Source organism: Erythrolamprus reginae, chromosome 3 (assembly GCF_031021105.1).
Source record: "Erythrolamprus reginae isolate rEryReg1 chromosome 3, rEryReg1.hap1, whole genome shotgun sequence".
In the NCBI taxonomy this organism is placed as follows: Eukaryota; Metazoa; Chordata; class Lepidosauria; order Squamata; family Dipsadidae; genus Erythrolamprus; species Erythrolamprus reginae.
In genome coordinates, this window is record NC_091952.1 from 38802346 (window position 1) to 38821164 (window position 18819).

Below are 18819 nucleotides of genomic sequence, written 5' to 3' on the forward strand. Positions count from 1 at the left end.
ATTACTAATATTTTTACTTTGGTAAAGGACATTTGTATATTACTTTGTATATTACCATATTTTTCATTGTATAAGAACGTACTGTTTTCCTTCCTAAAAGAGGCTGATAATTTGGGTGCATCTTATACTCTGAATGTAGCCCCCCCCCCCCCCGCAGCCCTAACTAGCTGCTAACGATCTTCCCAGCTCTTACCTTGCAGGCTCTCTCATTGTTTCTCTCTGCGAAGAATGTTTTCCAAGCCCTAAGTCTTTGCAGGTTTTTTTTTAATTGCTCTAACTTGCTCCGAATAAGTTTCTTCCAGCCCAAACCAGGGCTAACAACGGTCCCAGCTTTTACCGCTTGCAAACTCTTTCATTGTTTCTCTCTGCCAAGAATGTTTTCCAAAACCTGCCTTTGTAGAGTTTTTTAAAATTCCTTTACTGCTCCAGATATTTCTTTCCAACTCTAACCAGGTGCTATTAATTGTTGTGGTTCAGCCTGAGGCAGATCAAAGACCAGCTGCGTCCTCTGCTGGCTCCATGCCCGGAGGAGGATGACAGCGAAGAGGAGGGGGCTGGGCAGTCGGACGGGGGAGAGTATAGTCAGGACTGTGACGAGGAAGAACAGCATGGGAACCCCGGGGAGGGGGCTCTCCCAGCCAGTAGCTTGGAGTCTTTGGAGTCATTAGGTGACGAAGCACAAGCTGTCATTAACATGCGACAGAGACGTCTAGATCAAAGGAAGGATCAATTGAAGAAATATTATCAGCATTGAATAAGGAACACCAGGGCTTGGGTGTGGTCCTCATTAGCAGGGAAGGGTTTATAAGGCAGGCAAACCCTTGAAGCCATGTGGAGTGTTATCAGTTTGGAGTTACTGTAACCTGCATTGTGTTCTCGGCGTTTCTGTTCCTAGCTCGTGGCCCAGCAGTCTTGAAGACCCGTGGGAGGTGTATGTCTGTTATCTACAGCCTTGTCTTGGCAGCAAGAATCCTATATTGATGCATGGACAATTGCCTTCGTGTATATATTTGGAGTTCCAGTGTTTTCCTGCTTCGTAAGGATATTTTCTGTTAGCTTCGTTTCTCTTTAACATTATAAAACTGTATTTGAATTCTACCGGTGTGTCTGGTTTATCTTTTTGGGTTGGTCATAGCTTCCGGAGTGACCCAGACAGAACATTAATGTTCCCAGTTCTCACCCGCTTGCAAGCTCTTTCATTGTTACTCTCTGCAAGGAATATTTCCAAACCCTGTCTTTGTAGGGTTTTTTTTCCCTTGCTTTACTTCTCAGACTGTTTCTTTCCAGGTGCTAATGATGTTCCCATCTCTTACTGGCTTGCAAGCTCTTTCTTGCAATCTCAGAATACATTTTTTTAAGCCCTTAACCAAGGGATTAAATAATGTACTGAAGCTGACCAGACTAAGGACGCTAGCCAGATCAATACCTGGTAAGCAGATTCTTTTCCCTATTTTACTCCCCAAAATGTGTCTTATACTCTAGTGCATCATTCTCCAAAAAATGCGGTAGATTCGTTATGGCCATCTACTGTAATTTTACAAAGATCCTGGACAGCCTACAAAATAAAAATTAAAACATAGTTAAAACACATCAAAATATAAGGACTTGGATATGATATCAATATGGATATCAATAACAATCCTAAAACACATGACAGGCAGGTTTTAATTAACTCTAGCTCCCCCAGTTTGTAGTATTATTTTAGAATTTATTTTCATGATCTTTTAAAGATGATTTTATTGTTGAAAGGCGATGCAAAATTCCGCTGTTGCTTTCTCCATCACTCTGAAAATTCTTTGGTTGCTTCATCTAGATAAGTCTCATGGGAACAATCCTTTGTGTTGTGTACAATCCTTTGTGTACACAACGTGTACACACAGATGTATGGTAACTGTGTTTACACAGATATACACACAGATGTACGGTAACTGAAATATGTGTAGAGGTCAGAATGATTCCCGATGTAATTCTACAATAAATCAAGACCTCCTAGTAAGGAGGTCCTTGGGCACCTCCTTACTAAAATAAATAAATGCAAGAACCATAGTGCGTTCATTGTAATTTTCACAGAATGTGCTGTTTAAAGCAACAACTGGCAGCAAGTTTTCTTCCAACAAATTAAACAAGAACAGTAAAAAAAAATACAGAATATTTTTTCAGGAGAGTGCTCCTGCATTGTTTGCATTCGGACAGTACTAGTAAGTCAGCTCTGACCTCCATAACTTGCTTTTGTGATCTTATCCATTTTGATTTTTTGATTGCATTATCTACCATCCTTTACTTCTGTTAACTTACACTACAAGCTAGAGAGGTCATCTATTTCTAGGTTCATCTTCATCTAGCATAACACCCCTACATCCAGTAGAATCAGGGTATTATTTGCATTGTTTGGGATTCACCGCTCACAATGACTCTTTTGTATTTTGCATTCCTAGGATTCCCCAAACTTAATAGTGCCTCATATCTTAAATATTATAATTCAGTATGTTTTTCATAAAGTCCCTTGTAAGGGAAGAACATTCTCATATAAGTAAGAGAAGTGTAGGTGAATTTATAACTATTTTTAAACAACCCCTCTCCCAATAAGACGAATCAGTTGGTAAAACATATATCAGTGATGGCAAATCTTTTTTTCCTGCCGAAAGAGCATAAGCGTGCATTATCATGCGTGCGTGAGTGCCCACACCCATAATTCAATGCCTGGGGAGGGCAAAAACAGCTTCCCCCACCCCCTGGAGGTACTCTGGAGGTTGGAAACGGCCTGTTTCCCAACTTCTGGTGGGCCCAGTAGGCTTGTGTTTCGCCCTCCCCAGGCTTCAAAAGCCTCACTAGAATCAGAGGAGGGTAAAAATGCCCTCCCCCAGCACCCTGGAGGCTCTCTGGAAGCCAAAAATGCCCTCCCAGTGTCTCTGTGCAAGGCAAAAACCAGCTGGTCAGCACACACATTTATTTATTTTATTTATTTATCAGATTTGTATGCCGCCCCTCTCCGCAGACTCGGGGCGGCTCACAGCAACAATAATACAATGTAACAAATCTAATATTTAATTAATTTATAAAACCCCAATTTAGAAACCAATCGTACATACTAGCATACCATACATAAATTTTATAAGCCTAGGGGGAGGGAAAATGTCAATTCCCCCATGCCTGACGACAGAGGTGGGTTTTAAGGAGCTTACGAAAGGCTAGGAGGGGGGGGGAACTCTGATATCTGGGGGGAGTTGGTTCCAAAGGGTCGGGGCCGCCACAGAGAAGGCTCTTCCCCTGGGTCCCGCCAAACGACATTGTTTAGTCGACGGGACCCGGAGAAGGCCAACTCTGTGGGACCTAACCGGTCGCTGGGATTCGTGCGGCAGAAGGCGGTCCCGGAGATATTCTGGTCCGGTGCCATGAAGGGCTTTATAGGTCATAACCAACACTTTGAATTGTGACCGGAAACTGATCGGCAACCAATGCAGACTGCGGAGTGTTGGTGTGACATGGGCATATTTGGGGAAGCCCATGATGGCTCTCGCAGCTGCATTCTGCACGATCTGAAGTTTCCGAACATGCAGGTTGGAGCTGAGTTAGGGCAACACTTTGCGTGCCAGAAGATATGGCTCCGCATGCCACCTGTGGCACCCGTGCCATAGGTTTGCCATCACTGACATATATATAAGCACATCAGAGAAATCAATGTACTGCCCTTGGCATTTCTGAACAGGATTCTGTGTCAATCTGTAAATAACTCTCTATTTTCTCAAGATTCTGGCAATATTGGAAAGGTGAGTTTATTTCCTGCTCAACTGCAGTGAAACCAATATGAAAGCTTTGTTTTGCATTTCTTCACTTGCAAAACAAGAAGCACAACTCCTGACTTCTGAACTTTGCAACTCCTTCCAGGAGTCCAAGCAGTGATGAAATTGAACTCATTTTATGGGTTTTCCCATTCTCTTCAGCAGAGTGTAAACTTGCTTACAAAGTGCAATCTATTCTTTTTCCTTTTTGAATAGCCTGTAATGAATGGATTGTTGTCATTTCAGGATATGTGCAGCAGTTTAGGGTGGATCAAAATTTCTCTCTCTTTGTTCTCTCATTTCAAGTGCAAACTACTTTCAAACACGTTTAGGCAGAGGATAAGTGCTATCATTTTAAAGAAAAACATTTCAGGAATTTTTAAAAATCCAAATTATCCAGAAGGATTAAAATTAAGTCCAAAGCAGCAGGGACCTTAATTACAACCTAAACAACATAACATTTATATATATATATATATATATATATATATATATATGTGTGTGTGTGTGTGTGTTTTCGTAGATTTTCACGGGTACATTAGAATGCATTAAGGAAAAAAGAAAAAACCTCCTCCCTTTTCCAACACTTCAAAACTACAGGACATGAAATTGATTTTGACAGTACTAAATTAATTTCCAAAACAGAACACTACAACAAAAGAATAATAATGGAAGCCATTGAGATAGAAAAACATCCCCAAAATATGAACAAGCGGGATGATACCTCTCGCCTACCAGACATCTGGAAACCAGCCCTCAAACGTAACCCAGCCATAAAAACAGAAACTAGACTCAGAACACATATTGCAAAACAATCAAGTATCCTGCAAGCTCCAACTACTCAGGATATCACGCCTAATCAACAAACATTAACTAATCAGCATACTTCAGCTACATCAACGACCCCAGATGTTTCCCCACTGACTCACCAGGAAGTTTCTACACAGCAGGCAATTGCTGAGCCATCAAACCACACCCAGCCACCAGTATTTATAGAAGGAAGGCAGCTTAGGTCTCGCAGTGTTCGCCTTAGAACAAGAACAGAAACACCAGCCTGAAGATGATGAGTGGGACCTCATCGAAACGTCGCCAGAAATTTCCAAATCCTACACGGGAAGAAACCCGAATATACCAAGACCGTCATACCTGTACCCGTGAAAATCTACAAAAACAAATATAAATATATATATATATATATATATATATATATATATATATATATATATAAAAACTTGAAAAATGGAGATCCCTAAATTTCATTTTTTCTTAAAACCCTTTCCAAAATCTACCACTGATCTCTAGGTTTTTTTAATGTGATAATTAGTGAAAAAGGTAAGGTTCTGCATCTAGGCAAGAAAAACAGGTAAAGAATACATAGTAATATCTGACTCAACAGTAGTAATAATAGTAATATTTCTGAGAGGGATCTTAGAGATGTAGTGGACAATCACTTAAATATGAGGCAGCAGTGTGCTGCAGCTGAAAAATAAACCAATAGACTGTAGAGGGATAGAATGGAGATCACATGAAGTGTTAATACCATTCTATAATGCTTTGGTAAGGAATACTGCATCCAGCTTTGATTGTCAAAATGTAAAAAAGATCTTGAGACTCTAGAACAGTGATGGAGAACCTTTTTTTCGTCGGGTGCCGAAATAGCATAAGTGCGCACTATTGCGCATGTGCAAGTGCCCATATCCATAATTCACTGCTGGGGAGAGTGAAAACAGCTTCCCCTACTCCTTGGAGACCCTCTGGACGCTGTAGATGGACTGTTTCCTAACTTCTGGGCCCAGTAGACTTGTGTTTTGCCCTCCCCAGGTTCCTGGAGCTGGGGAGGGTAAAAATGCCCTCCTCCATCCCCTTGGAGACTTTCTGGGAGCCAAAAACACCTCCCAGAGTCTCTGTGTGAACCAAAAACCAGCTGGCTGGCACACACATGCATGTTGGAGCTGAGCTACAGCAACAGCTCATGTGCCAGCAGATATGGCTCTGCGTGTCATCTGTACAAACTTTCCTATAAAGCGCTACAGAACAAATATACAAAATTATTTTTTAAAGGAATCCAGAATCTTAGAATTTGGATCTCAGTAACTAAGTGGGATTGGGAATGGATACAGTATTCCTTGGATGGGAAATCATTAGGAAATTTCAAGTCTATAGCCTAAAAGAATAGCTGAAAATGCAAACTACTGTATACTGTTGTTAAGTAGCTAACTCCGATTTAAGGATATCTTCCCATATGTATGTGTGGACAAGCTATGCTACACATTGAGTCACAGTAGACCTAAGCTTTTTCTCAACCTTGTTATCTTCTCAGCTAGGGAATTCTGGGATTTGAAGTCCAAATATTTTAAAGTTCCCAAGGCTGAGAAACACCGGGTTTTATTACAGAATACAATAAAGTCATATATACAGAGACATTTTGTATGTCAACTTCATTTGCAATTGGTTTCAGCAGAGATGCGATTGATATGGAGAAGAGTTCTCAAATATAATAGTTTTCTCTGGTCTGAACACTCCTTTTTTCAGCATTTAATCAGAAGGCAGTTAACTCTATTTTCAAATGGAAGACACTTTTTCTAAAGTTACACAGGAAATAAATCATATCTGCCCTCTGGTGGGGAGCTAATTGAACATAGGCTATATCCATCACAGGATTAGTACAGTATAGGCAGGATTAATTTAACACTTCACTTTCCTACTATGAAACCAGTTATAGCTGCTCCAATACTTCAAGCCTACACAAATACTTTTTTTTAGTGAAGAGATTTCATGCAGATTCATTCTAGATTATTTGAAGTTGGTATAACTGATATCTTAAAAATCCATTTGAAGTGATCCAAATCTAATGGACAACATTGCCAAAGATTCCTAGGAAGGGAAATTAAAAAAAATGTATTTTGGAACTATAGCACTGGATTGCTGATACTTAATAGACAAGAGCAGACTATAAGTGCAAATGGTTTAGCAACACTGATTTATTTTGAATTGGCTAATGACAATTCATATCATAGTTCCCTCTAAGCTGAGCAGTGAGCAATTGCTCACTTAAAAATCATCATCAACTCAGAGTTTTCCAAACCTGCCCAGAAACCGAGAGGAAAAGAGTGAGAGGGAAGGAGAGAGGAAGAGAGAGAAACAGATAGAAAAAAGAGAGGAAGGAAAAGAGAAAGAAAAAGAATGGGAGTAAGGAAGAGAGAAAGAAAATCAAAATCTAGTTTGAAACTAGCTCAACTATTTAAGTGGCATTTTGATATTGATAGAGTTGCCCTATTATGAGCTCACTGTTATAGACACACAGTACAGTATTTTATTTTGAAATTCTCTGAGGCAAAACAGGGTGGGTTTTTTATTTGTTTGTTTGTTTGTTTATTTATTATTTCTGTGCCGCCCAGTCCCAAAGGGATTGCCGCTCAGACACTATACTTTTCCGCCCACCCCCCCAAAAATTAGAGGGAACACTGATTCATATTGTTCTCAATTTACATAAATAAAATCAAGCCATGGGCAGAGAAATGATGTAATCCAGTGGCTCTCAACCTTTCCTCATGTTGTGGTCACCCCCAACCATAAGTCACGTGAGGTATCGTGATATATCATGACTTTTTTTCCCCTTTGCAAAGCTGGGGTGGGCGTGACCAGCACATGATACATTTGGCCTGTGGGCTACCAGTTCGACAGGCTTGGCCTAAAAGAACAATATTTGGGATGTCATCTGGAGAGGAGGACTTCATTATTGCAAGATTTCTGTCCAGTTTAGGGTCAAAAAAAGCCAGTGTGACTACTGTATGTGATTAGGGAACTAGCATAAAAAAAGGCATGGCTTTGCTTACACGGTCACTGCTGTCATTGTGACTCCCATTCTCCTTCATTATTTGTACAATTTAAGCTCTTTTATTTAGTTAATGCTCCATTGTTTATTTCATAACAATAACCACAATCACCATCATCATCACAGACTGACAGAGCACCACTGGCTCAAAATCACCATCTGAAAGAGAACTAGAGCTCACAGTCTTCTAGTTTTTAATCCAGCACTTTAGGCATTACAGTATACCAAACTAGCTTTCTAGTTAACATATTACAGTATACTAATACCGAGTATAGAAAAGTAATAACTTGGACGGAAGGTTATAATTACTTTGAATAAGACAGGCTTCTATTCATAGCATTGTTATGTACAAATTATAATTTTGGAGTACATAAACTGATTGTTGGCAGAACATTGTACTGTAAACTGTGACTTCTTTAACCAAGTTGATTTAATATGCTACACGCGTGCAAGAAGGGGCCTGAATCACAACCAAGAAATAACTGATTGATTTAATATGTTACATGAATCAAGATTCTATAGGCAATTTACTATTAATCTTGGTTCTAAACTTTTTGCACAAATAAAGACCGGAATGTACTGTATTACCCAATTCTTTATCATTCGTGACTTCATCATTTTTAGTCTGTCTATCTATCTATCTATCTATCTATCTATCTATCTATCTATCTATCTATCTATCTATCTATCTATTAGATTTGTATGCCGCCCCTCTCCGTAGACTCGGGGCGGCTCACAACACAATAAAACAGTTCATAATAAATCTAATAATTTTAAATTTAAAATATTAAAAAAACCCATTATTAAGTAGACATACATACAAACATACCATACATAAATTGTATAGGCCCGGGGGAGATATTTCAATTCCCCCATGTCTGACGACAAAGGTGGGTTTTGAGGAGTTTACGAAAGGCAAGGAGGCCCATGACTGCTCTCGCAGCTGCATTCTGCACGATCTGAAGTTTCCGAACACTTTTCAAAGGTAGCCCCATGTAGAGAGCATTACAGTAGTCGAATCTCGTGGTGATGAGGGCATGAGTGACTGTGAGCAGTGAGTCCCGGACTTTTTATAATTTTGTGGCTGACCATCCTGATAATACCTGTAGTGTAAAGTGCAAAAAGGTGCTGTGTCCTAAGCCATTTACTTTCAGGTGAATGTGAGCATACCAAGAATCCAACTACAGTAGTCCCTCGCGGCTTCACTTCATCGCGGGTTTTCAAGAAATATTAATGAGAAAAATCATTCGCGGATCTTCGCTGGTTCGCGGGTTTCTGAGGAAGTCGATCGGCAGATTTAAACAGCCCGCCGAACTCGATCGGCAGGTTTTTCAAAAAAAAATATATCTAAAATTGTAAATACTGTATTTAAATACTGTATCTAAAATAAATACTGTGTGGGAAGGATTTATAAACACTTAAAACAATGAAAACTTACCAAACAATTACAATATAAATACTTAAATAAGTACTATCAGTCGATAAATTCCCCATCACGGATTTCACCTATCGCGGCCAGGTCTGGAACGTAACACCAGCGAGAGGTGAGGGACTACTGTAGTCCATTTCCTGCTACAGCCCATTTCTGCGGAGAGGGGCGGCATATAAATCCAATAAATCTAATCTAATCTAATCTACATACTGCAACACAAGAAAAGCCAGATCTTTGAAATTGCCAGGAACATTCCTATCAAAATTGCAAAAACATGGACTTTGGTATTTCAAGTATAACATTAATCTTGCTTTGTTAAAGTTAAAGCGTTATCAGAACATTACATTTATCAAGAAACCTTTGATCCAGCAGGATAACTTTACTGAAACATAGGATTACAAAGTTAACTTTAATAATTAAGGATGTCATCATTTAGAACTAGCAGATCTGGGTGGCCTAGATTTGGATAATCATTAAGTTAATAGTGAATGTTTCATTTTTCCTGCCCAGTTGTGTGAACTGGTACCTGTTTATCTACTTGCACTTAACTGTTTTCGAACTACTGGGTGAGTAGCTGAATTCCTGAGTTTGCGCCCTGCGGTCTAGAACAGCAGCTGACATGCGTCTTTAACCACTGAGCCATTATCATCACCCCCCCCAATGATCATTAATTGGCAGAAAATACCAGCAGTCCTCAACTTACAACCATAAATGAGCCCAACATTTTTGTTAAGTGAAACATTTGTGAAGTGAGAGTTTTGCTCCATTTTATGACATTTATTTATTTGTTTGTTTGTTTTGTCAAGTACCTATTGGTGGTATACAAAAATATAATAATATTTATATACATGGTACTAATAAAAGAGAAAAATTAGACCAGGGGACGGAAGGCACTCTGGTGCACTTCTGCATGCCCCTTACTGACTTCTTAGGAATCGGGAGAGGTCAACAGTGAATAGTCTAAGGGTAAAATTTTGGGAGTTAGGTGATGATACTACAGAGTCTGGTAGTGAGTTCCATGCATCAACTACTCAGTTACTAACGTCCTATTTCCTGCAGTCGAGTTTACTTTCAGTTTGTATCTCTTGTGCGCTCATGTGTTGTTGTGGTTGAAGCTGAAGTAGTCGTTGACAGGAAGGACATTGTAGCTGATGATTTTATGGGCATGTTTAAGGCGACGTAGTTGTAAGTTTTCTAAACCTAGGATTGTAAGTCTGGTTGCGTAGGGAATTCTATTGCAAGGAGGGCTCTTCTAGTAAAGTATCTCTGGACGTTTCCTAGAGTGTTTATGTCCGAAATGCATTTTGTTGCCAGAGTTGTTAAATGAATCATTGCAGTTGGTAAACGAATTACCTGGCTTGGTAAGTGAATCCTGCTTTTCCCATTTGACTTCGCTTGTCAGAAGGTGGCAGAAGGGGATCACACTCCTCGGATCCACTGCAACGGTTTCATGCATGAAACACGGCCATCAGTCATGTTTTGCAGTGACGTAAACTTTGAACGGTCCCCTAACAAACTGCTTTAGACCGAGGACTCCCTGTAAACAGGAAACGAACTTTTTTTGCCCCCAAGTGGGCGTCCGGATGATTGCAGTTGTATCATAGCCTGTCTTGATTAGTACAAATACAAAAAACGTGAACAACGTAGCTGCGCTGTGACGTCAGCAAAAGAAGGCGTTTCTCTCCGCCCCGCCCCAGCGCGCCTCACGCTCTCTCGCCTCTTCCCCGAGCAAGCGCTTTCCTCTGCATGGGAGCAGTCTACGGCCACGCCCACATCGTGCCCCGGACGGGGATTGGTGGACGGGGTCTCGGGGATTTGCAAAAGTAGGCGAGTCTATTTAAAGCCTGTTTTTGGCGCCGCTTGCTTTCCTGCGCCCGTCTAGGCGGCTCCCTCTCGCTCGCTCCTCTTTTGTACTGTTCAAAGCACCAGCAATGTCCGAGAAGCTGCCCTACAAAGTTGGTAAGTAATTCATTATCCTATTCATTCTTCTTCGTGCCCACAAGCGGTTCCCATACGAGGCAGTTTTGCTGGCTTTCTGAACACAGTACAAAGGTTTACTGCAAAAAAAAAAAAGGGGGGGGGGAAGCAATGGCCAAAAGCACTCAGATTTCTCTTGGAAACATTTAGCAGAGAAACACGTGATGGCTTTTTTCTCTCCCTGTGCCTTAGGCTCTCTTTAAAACGGAAAGGAGATGTTTTTATACATCTGAAAGGATCTTGAAAGAGGGATGCACCATTCTTTCTTCCAGGGGAGGATTTAATATGCAACCGACAAATATATCGCAATGTGAAAAGAATGCAAATTGTTTTATATTGTCTTTGATTGATGTACGCCGCCCAGAGTCCGGCAGGAATTGGGCGGCTTATCAATCAAATAAATAAAATAAAGGAACAAATAAACCGATTGATTGTCTTTTAACTGGAAATCGATCTGAAAATTAAAAGGGTGACACTACACTACAGAAAAAAGGGAATATCCTTTATTCTCTTTATCAAAGAACACATCCTGGATCTGAATGAATGAAATATTCTCATTGAATACTTTGTCCTGTACAAAGTTGAATGTGCTGACAACATGTGAAATTGTCAATCAGTGCTGCTTCCTAAGTGGACAATTTGATTTCACAGAAGTTTGATTTACTTGGAGTTACATTGTGTGGTTTAAGTGTTCCCTTTATTTTTTTGAGCAGTATATAATGTTGCAAGGCTTGTGGGGCGTTTTTTCCCCCTTCGTTTGTCAAAATGGATTTCAGATTGATTCCTGGATGGCTTTCTTTGCGATATCTGAGCAAAACGCCATGTGGCTCTGAAGGGAAAAAGAGACTTCGGGGAAATGTAGTTCTTCTGACTGTTCTCCAGCAGGCCGATGTTCGAGTCTTGCCATTGAAGTGACTACATTTCCCGTCATGCTTCCGGGGACCATGCTGTCAAAGCAAGCGCTGCCCTCTGGCTGCTCAATCCATTCACGTTGTGTAGTCATTATTTCTACGAAAGAAAAAGCTGACAGTTGAAATTACAATCCGGAGTAAGACAGATCTTTTTTTAAAAAAAGTGTTCCTTCAGCTGCATAAAAATCAAATGTTATGCAGAATCGAGACTTGTTAACTTTTCACATTCTAAAAGAATTGTGATTTATAATGGAAGCCTTTGTGGACCAGTGTAAGATATATAGATTCTACTTACAAATGTTAGAATCAAGAGGTTTTTTAAAAATTAATTTAATTTAATTAATTTAATTTATTCGACTTCTATGCTGCTCAATCCCGTAGGACTCAGGGTGGCTTACAGCAATAAAAAACACAACAATACAATAATAAAAAAGTTGAACATCAACAGTAAATAAAACCCCATTATAACTGAAACAAACTCATTATAAAACCCCAAAAACCAACCTAACAAACATACATGCCAGGCAAACATAATTTGGGCACGTCTGATGTTAGAGTTCACAGCCTGTTGACCTGGGGTTATTATTGCAATGTTCCTCTTTGCTGAATTTGAACCCTCTTCTCTGGACCTTAAACATTGCTTAGACAATGTAAGAATACCTTAAGGAAGTAATTGAAGGTTTGCCATTCCTTTAAGGGATCAGAATTAAAAGGCATTTACGTATGCACTAGGAACACTTTAGGCCAGCTCCACCGGTGTATATTGTACTGTAGTTTCCATAAGGATTTCCATAAGGTCTTTGGATCATTTACAACCTTTGAACATCCACTGCATAACCATGTTGATAAATCTTTTCTGATCTTCTGTGTCTGAGAGCATACACATCAGTGCTGTCAATTCCAAAAGGTTATTTCGTATCAGAAGATCCTGATATGTCCTGAGGCAGATATCTTAAAAAGACTCAACTCTGTTCATAGTATAAAAGTCTTCTTTCTGTCTTCCTTCTTTCCTTTCCTTCTCTGAAGTCAGACGTGTATGTACATGCAATCACCAAAATTTTGTTCTAGGGTAAAGTTGACTCAAGTCAATTATTTATTAGATGCTTTGCATAAGCATTTATTTTTTGCTTCGCTGTCATTTCAGCGTTTTCATTTGCTTTGCCTGGACAAAATCTCTTTCATTTCTTGGGTTTATTTTCAGTTACATATCCACAATTTCACTGCATACTGTCTCCAGTCTAAGGGTGCTTAGTTTTCTCCTTTGCGCTTGAATCTCCCAAATGTCCACCATTAGAAGTCCTTTTATTGCCAAGTGTAGCAGATGCAGAATAACATTAACAGAGTTGGAAGGGACCTTGGAGGTCTCCTAGTCCAAGGGAAGGCAAAGTTGGCTCTTCTATGACTTGTGGACTTCAACTCCCAGAATTCCTGAGCCAATCATGCTAGCTCAGGAATTCTGGGAGTTGAAGTCCACATGTCATAGAAGAGCCAACTTTGCCTATCCCTGTCCTAGTCTAACTTCCTGCTCAAATAGGAGACACTATAGCCATGATGGCGAATCTATGACACAAGTGCCAGAGTTGGCATGTAGATACCTCTGTGGGCACGTGCATCATTGCCAGATGCCCTCCTAGGTCCGTTGCGCATACGCACACAGAACAGGTGGTCCGTCGTTCATGCACATGGCAGCCAGCTGCTGTCCTCCGGGTTCAAGCTTGTGCCAGTCAGCTGGTCTTCATGAGACGGAACTGAGAATTGCAGCTGTCTGGTGTGCACGCGCACTTGACCAGCTGTCTGGCAAGCATGTGCACGATGGAACCCGGAAGTGCAGCTGGCCACCACACACATGCCAGCTACACTTCTGGGTTTCATCGCACACATTCATGGTGGACAGCTGGTCCAACTGTTCTCTTCCAGGTTTTGGCGTGCACACACACCGGTTTGGCGTGCACACACACTGGGTGCCAAAAAGATTAACCATCATTGCCCTATACCATCATTGCCCTATACAATAGATTGACTCCCTCTTCTTTGTAGCAGCCCCTCAGATATTGAAATACTACCAGCATATTACTCCAAGTCCGTTTTTTCGTCTAAATTAGACATACCAACATTATTTAGGTTAATGGATAATAGGGAAGTTTGTAAGAGGATAACAAAACTTTAACATTACCAACTGCTGTTATAGGTTTTTTTTTTAAAATAGAAAACTGCAAGTGGGATTAAGTAAGAAGTAGAACTAGATTTGAAGGTAGGTCATTCTGGGATTGCAGTTCTGTAATGTCAGCTGTTCTTGCTCACCTCTCTCCAAGACCTGTTCCAGTGTTTCTCAATTATCGCAACTTTTAAGATAATAGACTTCCAACTACCAGAATTCTCCAGCCAACACTGTGTTTTCTTGGTATTTGACTATTGTTGCTCCTTCTATGTTTAGATTTTTATCTCACCATTTTCAGATAATTCAAACATCAATACTCTTTGAATTTTCCCCAATCTTGTGATAATTTGAGCTGAGAGTGATTGGCCCAAAGTCACCCAGCCAGTTTTTCATGCCTCAGGTGCAATTAGATTTCACTGAGCCAGCATCTTAACTGCTGGTGGTGTACACAAATCTTTTAGAACCCACTTTATGATTTTATTTTTGCTAAATCTGATAAACTGGTGGCTCCTCATGAATGTCCTTTTCATCCCATGCTCTCATAATCTAGAAATACTGACAAGAAGCAGGAGGAAGGGAGAATTATTTTTTTTGCAAATTTCAATTACTTTTGTTATAATTTTTAATATCTCTGTAAGTATTAGAAGTTTAGGAATTGACAAAATCAACTTTTGAGTAGTGGTACTTTAGGGAAAAATGCATTGAGATTCATATCCCTCTAATAGATAGATAGATAGATAGATAGATAGATAGATAATTGTTTTGCTGAGTCTGGACAAATATTTATCGAGGCCAATATTGTTTTCTTTATAAGGGATAAGCAGCTGTTTGTAAGCAATATCCCTGCTTTCTGAACACTGCTGGTTTATTTTTTGAATATAGAGTTAGTCCTGTAGAAAAAAGTTTATTATAGTTTTAACCAAAATAGTTGATCTAACAGACCCATTTGCTGTCCAGTCCTAACATTTTATAAATGACAGTTGTATAGTGTTTGTATGATAGTTCTGGTGATGGAGAATTCATCTCTAGTTCTTGAATGGCAGATAAGTGACCTTAATATTTTTAAAAACTCAACTACTCCATGAGATACTCCATGAGTTATTCTAAGAGCACTTAACATTCAAAGACTTTAAAATCTTGAAGGTTATAATTCCTTCTTGTCAATTGTTTTTCTGTTCAGTTGTGTCTGATTCTCTGATATTATCTGGACAAGACTCCCTCCAGTTTTCTTGGTATGGTTTTTCAGAAGTGTTTTGCCGTTGCCTCCTTTCTAGGGCTGAGAGGGGTTGACTGGCCCTCGGTCATACGGCTTCCTTTGTCCCCTGGTTTCTAACTTGATGCCTATTATGTAAAATTGATACTTGTCAACAGTGCTTGTTATAAATGTTAAGCTAACAATTTAGTTTTTTAGAGCCGGGGTTTATAGAGCCTGCAGCACTGTAGCTGTACTGCAGGCCACTGAAGCTGACTGTAGATCTGTAGGTCAGCGGTTCAAATCTCACCACCGGCTCAAGGTTGACTCAGCCTTCCATCCTTCCGAGGTGGATAAAATGAGGACCCGGATTGTGGGGGGCAATATGCTGGCTCTGTTAAAAAGTGCTATTGCCAACATGTTGTAAGCCGCCCTGAGTCTAAGGAGAAGGTCTGCACAAAAATTGAATAAATAAAATAGAATAGAATAAATAAATTGCTTTTAGTTTAGCTCATGTTTCCTTCCTTAACATTTTATTCTGGAAATTTGGAGAAGGCCAGAGCATAGTATTATAATATAGTATGTTGTGTTTAAATGTCTATTGTTTTCTTAATCGGCAGCTGACATCAGCCTTGCTGAATGGGGACGCAAGGCTCTGAACATTGCTGAAAATGAGATGCCAGGGCTGATGAAGATGCGTGATATGTACAGCTCTACAAAGCCACTGAAAGGAGCTCGAATTGCCGGTTGCTTACACATGACTGTGCAGACTGCAGTTCTTATAGAGACTCTGACAGCTCTGGGGGCAGAGGTAAGGCTGCATTTGGGTTAAGTTATACTCACCTGCATGGTTGATTGATTTATTAGACTTGTATGCCGCCCTTCTCCAAAGACTCGATGTGCTGTATTTGGATGATACCATATGGCCCATTTCCAGGTTAATGAGCCGCAGTGGTTAGAATGCAATACTGCAGGCTACTTCTGCTGCCTGCCAACTGTCTGCAATTTAGCAGTTTAAATCTCACCAGGTTCAAGGTTGTTTCAGCCTTCTATCCTCCCAGATTGTTGGGGAAAATATGCTGACACTGTAAGCCACTTAGAGAGGGCTGTAAAGCAGTATATAAGTCTAAGTGCTCTAGCTAGTGCTAACACTGTCACTCGATAGAGGCAGTTAAAAACACAGTACGCGGGGGATGCGTTCCGAGATCGCCCGCGAAAGTCGAATTTCCGCGAAGTAGAGATGCGGAAGTAAATACACCATTTTTGGCTATGGACAGTATCACAAGCCTTCCCTTAACACATTAAACCCCTAAATTACCATTTCCCATTCCCTTAACAACCATTTACTCACCATTATTACTGGTACTAACCATTGAATAAGACATTTAGTGATCCTGATATTTATAAACATAATTATTTATTAACAATAATTTTTTTTTGTTATTTATTTGCAAAAATTATTAGTTTGGTGATGACGTATGATGTCATCGGGTGGGAAAAACCGTGGTATAGAAAAGAAACTGCAAAGTATTTTTTAATTAATATTTTTTTGAAAAACCGTGGTATAGGCTATTCGCGCATTTCAAACCCGCGGAAATCAAGGGAACACTGTACTGGGAAAGCTTAATTGATAACTTATACTTATCTCAAAGCCAGGGGTCCCTGGGACGCAGCTCACTGCTGGGCCTTGAACCTTTCGGAAACAAGTGGCAGAAGTGATGAGCAAGCATGTGTGTATTTCCACTTGTAGCGGGCAAGCGCATGCTCCATTTATGTGAGCAGTGGGTGCAGGTGCCCACTACTCCTGCAGATGGAGCTGAATGTGCCCGCTTGCCTGCCAAATGTACGGAACCACCCCTTCTCCCCCTTCAACCAGCTAGTCCGCAAAGGTGAAAAGGTTGGGAACTCTGCTCAAAGCTACGGGGACAATTGCTAAACATTTTCCTACGCGCTAGTTATACTTTCCATAGAGTCTTTCCATTTTAATCTTGTAAAGAAGCTACACTTACAGTGTGTTTCTACAAACCTAGTCATTGTGGCTTGTAAATAATTGATTTTGGCATACCGCGTTGTGCAAACTCAATTAGGTTTTATTCTATAAAGCATGATTGATAAAATTATGGCTTAGTGCGTCATAGTAATTATAGCTGGCTAGGCATGATGTACTGGTGGCTGTAGATAGCACAAAGACAGCTCTGTTTCCATTTTTGTATACTGGCACTGATGAAAAGGATGAGGCTCACATGCTATAGTGTGATTTGTATGTATCTGTAAACCTAATAGTTGTGACTTAACATCGTGCATGAACCCAGACTGTTATTTGCTCAACTGAAAATGTGGTTGAAATACTGATTCCCTGCACACAAATTAGTTTGTATAGAAACGTCCTTAATCCTGGGTTGATTCGGCTTAGTTTTGCAAAGCTTTGTTGAATAAGTCCAATGGGTTGGGTTTTTTGTGCCAAATTATAAAGCTAAAATGAGTTTGTACAGCAGAACCGAAAAAACAATGGCATTGTTTAAAACAGTGTCTGACCTAGCTGCAAACTAGCCAACTATAAAGTTTCCTTACAATGTAATGATTAAATTAATATGAAAAAAGCTCTCAAGAATGTTGAGTGGAGCTAAAAAAAGAAACCTAAGTAAGCAGTCACTTCAAGATCCATTTACACTCTGATTTTCAGCTACTGAGTTTTGGAAAGCTTTTAATTTAACCAGGTGCAAAGTTTTGAATGCTGACTCCGCTTTTCACTGGGAAATAATTGATCCCCTGATTTTTCAAACTACAGTGATCCCTTGATTTTCGCGATCTCGATCTTCGCGAAACGCTATATCGCGATTTTTCAAAAAATATTAATTAAAAATATTTTCCCACCCGATGACGTCACTCTCTTCCTTTCTCATCTTTCTTTCTCTCTCTCTTTCTCTATCTTGCTTCTTCCTCTCTCACACTCTCTTCCTCCCTCTCTCATCTCTTTCTTTCCTTCTCTCTCTTTCTCTATCTCTCCCCCTCTTGCTCTCGAGCGGCGCGTGGGCGGCGGGGAAGACCCAGGGAAGGTTCCTTCCGCCGCCCAGCAGCTGATCTGCTCGGCAGCGCCGCAGCAGCGAGGAGCCGAAGATCGGGGTTTCCCCTTTGCGTGGGCGGCGGGGAAGACCCAGGGAAGGTTCCTTTGGCCGCCCAGCAGCTGATCTGCTCGGCAGCGCCGCAGCAGCAAGGATCCGGGTTTCCCCTTTGCGTGGGCGAAGATCCGGGTTTCCCCTTTGCGTGGGCGGCGGGGAAACCTGGATCTTCGGCTCCTCGCTGCTGCGGCGCTGCCGAGCAGGTCAACTGCTGGGCGGCCGAAGGAACCTTCCCTGGGTCTTCCCCGCCGCCCACGCAAAGGGGAAACCCCGATCTTCGGCTCCTCGCTGCTGCGGCGCTGCCGAGCAGATCAGCTTCTGGGCGGCGGAAGGAATCTTCCCAGGTGCGGAAGTAAAAACACCATCTGCGCATGCGCGGCCATGGAAAAAAAAGGGCGCGCATGCGCAGATGGTGT

General features: G+C 40.8%; 1 protein-coding gene across 1 annotated transcript in view; it reads left to right on the forward strand.

Moving 5' to 3' along the window:
- The first annotated feature begins 10833 nt into the window (after positions 1–10833).
- The window catches only part of AHCY (adenosylhomocysteinase), a 57653-nt gene continuing 49667 nt past the window's right edge, over positions 10834–18819 (forward strand). The window contains exons 1-2 of the mRNA XM_070744865.1: positions 10834–11005; positions 15905–16095. Of these exons, the coding sequence (XP_070600966.1) occupies positions 10978–11005; positions 15905–16095 (219 nt within the window). The 5' untranslated portion in view covers positions 10834–10977. The remainder of the gene's footprint in view (positions 11006–15904; positions 16096–18819) is intronic.